Source organism: Crocodylus porosus, unplaced genomic scaffold, assembly GCF_001723895.1.
Source record: "Crocodylus porosus isolate Cpor-Errol unplaced genomic scaffold, CroPor_comp1, whole genome shotgun sequence".
NCBI lineage: Eukaryota > Metazoa > Chordata > Crocodylia > Crocodylidae > Crocodylus > Crocodylus porosus.
In genome coordinates, this window is record NW_017728943.1 from 26,691,313 (window position 1) to 26,700,752 (window position 9,440).

Sequence of the window (9,440 nt, forward strand, 5' to 3'; positions counted from 1 at the left end):
CGGCCCGAGCCCCAGCCCCCGCAGGAGGCGTCCCGGGGCGAGCTGGTACGTGCCAGGGGCGTAGGGGGGGAGCCTTTTTCCAGCCGGGTGTGTGGTGTGGAGGGGGCTAGCTGAGGGCCAGCCATCACCAACCCTGGCAGATGTGGCTGCGCTCCTCCCCCAGTGCAGTGAGAAGTAATGCTGGGATTTGCGGGGGTTGCCTCAGATTTCCTTTATCCCCTTCATTAGAGATTCAAGTTTGTCATCACAATAAAGCCTGAGTTCCATCTGGAGTCTGGTTGGTAGTTTCATTTATGGTGGGGTTTGTTTCCCAGAATTTCAAGGTATTCTGGCAACTGACATTCAAATAAAATGTGTGTTTTACCTTGACTAAACAAGTAATGACTAAGGTTTGTTGGATTTTTTTTTTTTTAACAATTTCTATTCTTCCTCCTCCCCACCCCAGTATGAAAACCCATGGACTATCCCAAATCTACTGTCCCTGGTTAGAATTGGTTTGGCACCAGTTCTGGGATACTTGATTGTTCAAGAAGATTTCAGTGTTGCGCTTGGTGTCTTTACTTTGGCTGGAATAACAGACCTGGTATGTTGTGTAATACAGTGTTGAAATGTGAGGCAGTTGCCAACTTTAGTTTTAAATCGCATCAAAACCACAAAATTCTCTTGTTCACTTGACCTTTGATAACAGGCTTTGAAATGAGACTGGCTAGTATGCATATGGTTTTCTTGAAGTGTCTGCTAAAGCCCACATTATCATCCCTTATAAAGGATCCTTTTATATTACTTTACTATTATCGAGGGGCCATAAAGGTTCTTTAAACAGGTAGCTGAGGATCACGTAGCGGGCACTATAGAAACCTTTCATTTATTTGTGGAGCCAGTCAGCTAGCTGCCTGTGTCACTTAATAGTTTCTGTGCTCAAGTAGTAATGATACATGACTGTTGGACATATTTTGCTTGCTCTGCTTATAAACTTCTGGGATCAGAGTAAGGGGGAAAGAGTGATGTAAATAATGCACTTTGTAACAAAGTGGGCTGATTAATTTTGGCTAAATCATCTACGTTATAAAATTACCTAGGCTATTGTGAGATCAAATAGCCTAATGATGCTAATATATATGCACTTATTTTTTCTGGTGTCATGCAGTTTTTATATTGTATTTACAGCTGGATGGATTTATTGCACGAAACTGGGCTAATCAGAAATCGGCTTTGGGAAGTGCCCTTGACCCTTTGGCTGATAAAATTCTTATCAGTGTCCTGTATGTCAGTTTGACTTATGCAAATCTTATTCCAGGTAAGATCATGGTATGTTCACGGGCAAGAGTTATTTATTTTTGTTTTAGAAGAGTGAACTGTAGAAGAGAGAGAAGTGACTGTCTTACACTAAGACTATTCTAATGATGTTCAGGGGGAAAACATGGTTATGTCCAAAACATTTGTCAGTTGTTAGGGACCTACCTATGTTGTGGTGAGACAATGAGTTTTTGGCAGGCCGCTTGCAGCGCACAGAGCTGATTTTTGCAGCAGCCCCGCCACTGGCCGCTGATTGGTGAAAGGGCTTTGATGGCCTTGCCCTCGCCACTGATTGGTGGAGAGTGCGTTCACTCAGTCTACGTCACTGCCACTTTTTTGAGTTAATTTTTGCTCAAAATTGTGACCAGTGCTGGATTTCTCAGCAACTTTGGACAATGCTGTTTTTTATGATTCGTGCAAAATCTGTGAAACCGCAATTTAGGTGGGTTCTTATCAATTGTGTTTTACTATTAAAGTCTTAGAAAGATAAAGAATTTCTATTTAAATATTATGTCATAAAAGTCTTCTAACTATAGGCAGATTTGACTGCTTTGATGATGAGCCTCTTAGATGCTGTCATTGCCAGGTTCAGCTTGAGTAGTAATTTGCTTTTTCTTAACGGAGCATTTTTCTTTCTTTTCTTGTTCTTAGAACTCATGTTTACAGAAGCTTGTCACTTTATGTCCAGGTTCTACAAAAAAGGATATTTTTCACCTAATCCATCTTCCAAACTTAATTCTCCTATCTAAAATGAGGAGAACAAGGAAGCTTGGCCACTTGGTTCCTTAGGAGCCCTTGCTTCCTGACAGAGACCAGAAATAAATGATGTCCTACTGCCAAACTCATCTCTCTGTCCCCTGACAGCAGTGAAACTTTTCTACTCTTCCATCTCTGTATTAAACCAGGGGTTTTCAACCTTTTTGGGTCAGTGTACCTCCAGCAGCCAGTCAAGAAGGAAGGAGTTCCCTGGTGGCCAGTCAACAAGTGGGAGGGGGTGGGTCCCCTGCAGCTGACTGACAAGCATGCCATTGGCATGGTGGCAACAGAAATTGTGCCTGCTGCCGAGTATCCCCTGAAGCCATCCCAAGTATCCCCGGTTGAAAACCCCTATATTAGACTGTGGAGGAAAGGCATGTTTGTTGTAGGATGTGCTGCAGAATCATGTGACCCACTAGTGATAACACTGAATAGCAAGTCAGAGATTTAAATTTCCAAAATTGCATCATTTTTCCTTTAGAAAGAAAACTAATGGTTCTTACATTTTCTGTTTTGTGGTAATGGGAATTACACATGAGGCTACACAGTAGTACATGTGTTTCTACCTTTCTGTATATAGCTAGATATTCATCGATATAGTTTCTATTCAGAAAAAAGCTTTATTAACTATATTTGTTTGTTTTTTCTAGTTCCACTTACTTCTCTCATCATCTTGAGGGATATAGTGCTCATTGCTGCTGTTTTTTATGTACGATACAAAACTCTTTCTCCGCCAGTAAGTGTGTGTGTTTTAAAATAGATGTGCAATCAAATTGCTTTGGATTTTAAAGCAGTTTCCTGGGTTGTTTTGTTATGTTGTATATGTACAAGAGTGATTCAGCAATCACCTGAAGGAAAATCTTGGCCAAAGCTTTGTTATGAAATGCAACAGTGATTCAAAATTTAGAAAATAGTTATGACTTGCTGGACACAAGAACATTATTTTGTATGAGAATCTTTGAGATGTAGTCATATATAAAGAGGACACTTTTTCACAGAAGAAGATCCAGCAATTACTGGGGTGAAGAAAGCTAGTTTTAAACACAGTAGTCTTTCAGTACCCTTTTTGCTACCTGCATTGTGCCACTTGTATGTTGAGTTTCTTTTAAGTTTATCATTGAGGGTTTTCTTGAATATTCTTCCCCCCCCACCCCAAATATGATTTTTGCTGTAGCAGAACAGTGCAGTACAGTCCTGTCTCCAATTTCAGTATCTGGTTTTTTTTTTTGGGGGGGGGGGTGTTTCTGTAGTGTGTTCTTGCTGACTAATTCTTTCACGCATATGCTAAAAATTATTCTTTCTTTCTTTCTTCTCACAGAGAACACTTGGTAGGTATTTCAACCCTTGCTATGCCACTGCTCAGTTAAAACCAACATTCATCAGCAAGGTACGGATGAGAATTCCTTTATAAATTACTTCTTCCTCTGTGTCTTAAATTCTTCACTGTTATGAAGCCCCTTCAGTTTGCTGAATGCTGTACTCTATAGTGCTTATGATTTCTGATGCTGTGGTTGATCTTGCAGAGTTCTCAGCATTCTGACCATGATCCAGCAAAGCACTTGTTTAATGTTAAGGATGTAGTTGGCGCTATTGACAAAGCAGAAGTGTGAATAGTAAATCTCAGAGCTGGTATCTCTTTTGATCCCAACTCCACTGCTCTCCCTCCCAGATCTGTATAAAAGCCAGTGTAGATGGTGTATATTATACCTTTATGGTCACAATTCTAATCTTTTTTTTATTTTTTTTTTTACTAGATGAACACAGCAGTTCAGCTAATCTTGGTGGCAGCTTCTTTAGCAGCTCCTGTATTCAATTATGTGGACAGCGTATATCTGCACATACTATGGTAAATTACATTTCCATTAATTGTTTTACTGATACTTTTAAAGAAAGTAATAATTCTGATTTAAATTAAAAAAAACAAACAAACCCTAAATGGTTGCAGCCAAGGGACATGTCTTGCTTAAGCCTAAATTAGATTTATGGTTGAATTTTTTCAGATGATCCCTTTTTGGCAACAGTAGAACCAAACTATGTGCCAGTGTTTACTCTGTTGTAAAAGTAAAAACAAAACTAGTGAGAACCAGGGTAAAACTGTTTAAAGCCAAGAAATGGGTTGGAGCAATCTAGTGGATTGCATGATGATAACTTGGTAGCTTTGGGAGAGAGTGGAGAGAGGGAAATCAAAATGCTTCTGTAAAGGGCATAAATATCTCTTTAAAGCACTGTAGTTCTTTAGAAGAGTTAACGGATTAGCGACTAGAAAAGAACTGGTAGATGCAGCTTTTTAAAATGATCTCTTATGTAGCCGTTCATGTGGCTTTTGAGTACACAAAAAATAGGTGGTATGTGAGAAGAATGGATTTGTCTTGAGTGATATCTTTTATTGGACCAACTGTATAATTGGAATAGACTTACACAAGCTTTTGAATCCAGTGTATTCTTCTTCAGGTCTCTCTCACATTTCTTTGACCATCATGGCTACAACTTTGCTCCAACACTACCACATGGGGTAGTACCAGTTCTGGGGTATTGTTAATATAATTTAGAATGTAGAAAGCTACTTAAACATCTGAACTAGTAGCCCTCCATAATAACAGTTCTGATCTTGAGTTTAGCTTTTAGATTTGTTTTAAACATCCTTGTTTTAAAAAAAGGACTTGGAAGTTAACGCACTGTCCATATCTGAGGAATAGCGTCTCTGTATTATTTGGTCCTCAGGCTTGTGAAGGCTGTGTATGTTATGAACTTAAGAGCTAGATTCTATCTTTGCTTTTTTGGCATGTGTGTAACTAAGGTAAGAATTACACCTTGAATTTGAATTCCTCAGTGAAGCAGGTTACTAATTACTGAATGGCGAAACTTATTCTTTTGAGGTTTAGGGGTGAATTTCAGTACCTTTTAAAAGATGAGCTTGGGAAAAATTGTTTCTCAGTCATCAAAATGATGGGGAGAAGTTGAGAACTTTCCTTAGTCATGTTTCCTTCAAGCTATGGCCTCAATGTGTACTTAGTATAGTTCAGGCTTATCCAACATGCGGCCTGCCGAGACATTTTCTGAGGCCCGAGGTGCTGCGTTGGGAAACGAAAGTAAACTGTTTACTTCCGTTCCCAGCCCCTCAGTAGCTTCCTAATGGCGGCTGAAGGTCTGGGGAAGGGACAAGGTTCCCACGTGCACTGCGTCAGCTTGATGTTGCCGATGAGGTGCATATGGGAAGAGGAGTAGCTGTGTGCCACTTTTCCTGGCCAGTGCTGACCTGGCTAGGTCCGTCCCATCTGGAGCAGAACGTGGCTGAAACTGGCTTCCCACGTGCTGCTGGGGACAGGAGAAGGCTGGTTAGGCCTGCACTGGCCAGCAGAAGCAGTGGCGGAGCCATGTGCCACTTGGATGGGAAAAGCCCAGCCAGAGTGGCAGGGGCTCAGCTACATTTTCCCCCTGCCTGCACTGGTCAGCCCCAAGTGGCACATGGCTCCGCCACCTCTTCTGCTGGCTGGTGCCAACTGGCCAGCCTCCTCCCGACCCTAGTAGCACATGGGAAGCCAGCACGGTGGGGCCTCGGCAGGCGTGGTCCTGGCGTGACCTGTGCGGGGTGAGGCGGTGGAAGTCGGTGTCTGCTGGACCCCGCGCTTTGGACTCGCAGTGCTGATGTCACCGGGGCTGTGTGCATGGGCAGCCAGGCGCCACAATGAGAGGGGCTGTGCGGGTGGGGGGGTGAGGGGCTGTGGTGCAGGAACTGCCTTGCTCCAGCCCCCCCCCTCAGGCAGCGCCGGCTTGTGGGGCTGCGCCGCTTGGGGGGGTGGAGATGTGGAGCTGTTTATTTCTCCCCTTCAGTCTCTGGGGCAGTAGCTGGCTGGATGCAGAATGGGTCCCTCCTGCCCCTGCCCACTAGCAGCTACCATGAACCTTTCAGGAACAGGCAGGTGTAGTAGGGCTACACAGGCAGAGTCTCTCTGGCCCAGGACAGAGGGTGTTTGAATATGGCTCCCTGGCCCACTGGGTGATAAAGTCATGATCCGGCCCTACATTCAAAAAGGTTAGACACCGCTGGTATAGCTGGTCACAAAATATATTGTCTCTGATTGTAGCAGAAAATAGAGAAACCATTTAAAATGTATTTTAGGTTTATAACTATATACCATCCATTTTCTCCCAAAGGTGTTTGACAGCTTTAACAACAACAGTATCTGGATATAGTTATTGTCATTATGGCAGAAAAACTTTTAAGGTGATAGACAACAAATGAAGTACCACAGAAGGGACCATCTCTTCACAACACGGTTTGCTATACTGCTGAAGGGTGTTGACTGCAATATAACTGGTCTGTGGATAAAGGATTTGTTTTTTCTTCTTAATGAGTAGCTGTCTAAATCAAAACCATGTCATCAGAATCTGAAGTTAAAATGAAGTTTGATCATGTATTCTATACTGATTTTCCCCCCCCCCCCACTGTATTTTTGAATTTGTTAAAAAAATAAATGTAGCTGTTAAAAATGATGTAATATTCTTACAGGCTCTTGCAAGTCACCAGTTGCTGTTATGATCATTTCCAAGCTGTCTCCTTCTATTGCTTTTCAGAAGCCAGAAGTTTTGTATTTCTCATCCCAATTTTTGATGACATTAAGTGGTAGGCAGAGTACTGATGAGGTCAATGGCAACACGTAGCGGGTGCAGTGGGGTGCACAAGCACCCCCTGATTTGCCATGCCCACTGCTTAGACAATGGGCAAGTGGGAGTGCCTGTGTTCTCCCTGCAAGCGCTGGCTGATTTTTTTGCTGCAGCCTCTCCCAGAAGTGGCCACAGCCGCTCCCGGAAGCAGTCGCAGTGATCAGCTATGGGGGAGCTCCCTCCAGGCATTGAGATCTGCTGTTGGGGGGACTCTCCAAGGTGGCACCAGTCACCCGTGGATGAGGTTATACATGTTAGAGCTGAGGGAAAAGATTTATAAATACAAGTGTCATACTGTGCTTAGCTCTACACTAGAAAAACCATATTACTTATTAGTTTTTACAAAAATAAAAGGAATAACATCTTCTGAAACTTAAATCTGATTTAAATTCTGGCTCACTGTTCATTAGGATGGTGGTTCACCTAATACTTTAAACATTATAATCTATCTTTTTCAGTTACAGGAACAAGACTAAAGGGTTCCTGTTACATTATAGTTAAGTGCAGTGTACTGCCTGTAGGTAAAATAAGTTTGTATTCAAAGGCATATGATTGCAGCTGTTAACTGGTAGCACAAAACCTGGGTGTTGAATTCCCTGTTTGTGGTAGCATTAGTTTAAAAACAAAAAACAGAACTGCTTGGATAGTTTAAGAACTTCTAATAGCAGAAGTTTCAACATTGTCTAAATGTAATGATTACTTTGGAAACATCTAGAGCAGTGGTTTTCAACAATGGCGCTGTGATGCAAATGCTGCTGCCACTGGCAGCCAGGTAAAACTGTCCTACACACAAGGCTGCAGCATGCATGTTCCTCCTGCATTAGGGTCCTCGGTTAACCCTAAAACAGGCAGGAGAGACTGCTTGGACCCTTCCTGGTCTGTACTCTCGCATCACCTCCCCCTCCCCCCCAAAACCACCCAATGCACTTTTCTCCTGAAAACAGAGGTGCATTCCATCTCTGTTTCTCAAAGATACATGGAGGGTTGGACTAGGAAGTGCTTCAGTGTAAGCCAGCTTTCCTACCTGTTTTAGGGTTGTTAGAAAACCCTAAAGCAGGCGGAATGCAGGCATGTTAGGCCAGCTTTACTTGGTGACATCAGCACCTGCTTGAGAACAAGTGAGGTAAGTTGAGCACAACAGTGGTTCTCAACCAGGGGTGCCGCCACACTCGAAGGTTTTAGAGGGGTGATCTGCCTCTGAAAAGGTTGAGAACTACTGATCTAGAGCTTCATGTTCTGGCAGTGAGTCTCGTGTACCTTGGTGTTCAATAGGCATTACTGTTTCTAGTTTTCTACCCAGGATCAAGTCAAAGCAAAACCATTTAAAGTTACAACATTTAAATTCTTGTCCCTTGCTATTCTGTCTACAAAAAGTATGGGAGAAGGAACTGCATAGAATGGATCACATCACCAGTAACAAAATCTACTTTTTTAATCTTTTGGAGCCCCGTACAGCATGTTGCGTGTAGTAACAAAATGTTGATTTGTGAAGGCTTAAATGACTGAATTGAAGAGGTGTGTGTTAGATTAGGCTGCTATATCACCAGAAGTGAATTTATTGTAAATATATTTTCATGTTTTGAGGGTTGTGATTCTACATGTTTGTATATATGAAATATTTTATTACACTTTTATATTTAAATTTGTATAGACATGGTGCACAGCAGGATTTTTTAGTAACTACCAGTCTTGGCCATCTCCCTATGCTGCAGTCAGAGTTTCTGTCATTTTGTCACAGGATAAACATAAAGCACATCCTCTAAACATCTGTTTTTTAAACTCTGAATGTTTAGTAAACTGGAGTATCTTGTTTTTTTAAGAACCTAGGTTTAGAATGGGAAGACTAAAGTCCACCAGGTCATTCATCCCTTTTACTTTATCACCACAAATATTGTGAGATACACGTGTGTGTGTGTGTAAAGATGGCAGGGAATGGCAAAGCATTGGACCACTGAAGGATAATGTTGGCACGCAGTGCCTCAGCGCTTATTTATAAATAAAAGTTACACTGTTATATAACTTGATTTTGTATTTAGTTAATTATTCACTTATCTGGTGTTGTGTGTTCAAGGCATTTGTTTTAAATAAGCTGTTTAAAAGGTGCAGAGTGGTTGGCTTTTTCTGGTCTGTTTTGTCAGTTACTCCAGCAGCACTTGATAGTTCATTCTTGGAGATATCTGTGTTTTGATAGAAGCAGCTAAGAACAGATGTTAACAATTAGAAGAATTCATCATGGACTTGGTATCAGCTGTTCCTTATGAAGAAGTAAGCATGCAGTAACTTGTGTTTGTAAAGCAAACAGGTTCAAATGCATATACTTCTTAAGAAAACCATTATTCACATTCATTCTGCAAATGCTGAGTGTCTGACCAATTACTGACCTCAAATCAGCACTGCCACTGGCTATATTTTCAAGGAAAGGAGGAAGGGGAAAAAAACAGCCAAGGTAACAGTAAAATCTTAAATTCTCGTGTTTTATTATTGTTAGGACTGAGGGGATGAGAATAGCACCAATGTGCAGAAAAAGCAAGGCAAACGATCTTATCTTGTAGTCCTCTTAAACATTAAGAATAATACAAAACCGAGTTTTAACTTGCTTCCTTTTATAGCTTTCCTGTTCAATAAAAAGTGCTGTATTCCCTTTTGCTTGTATGTTCACTTTTGGGTGAAGGCTGCTGTTCTTTCAGTCCACCTCAGCAGCACTTTAATATGTAGAATACTCT

The 9,440-nt window shown here is 41.6% G+C and overlaps 1 protein-coding gene across 1 annotated transcript; it reads left to right on the top strand.

Moving 5' to 3' along the window:
• Positions 1–3: 3 nt before the first annotated feature.
• CRLS1 (cardiolipin synthase 1) lies at positions 4–7,347 on the top strand (the record flags this gene model as incomplete). Its single annotated transcript, XM_019548553.1, has 7 exons — positions 4–45; positions 446–583; positions 1,168–1,297; positions 2,703–2,788; positions 3,371–3,439; positions 3,807–3,898; positions 6,208–7,347. Coding segments are annotated over 7 exons (645 nt in total), but the record flags the coding sequence as incomplete, so codon positions are not given.
• Between the last annotated feature and the right edge of the window lie 2,093 nt (positions 7,348–9,440).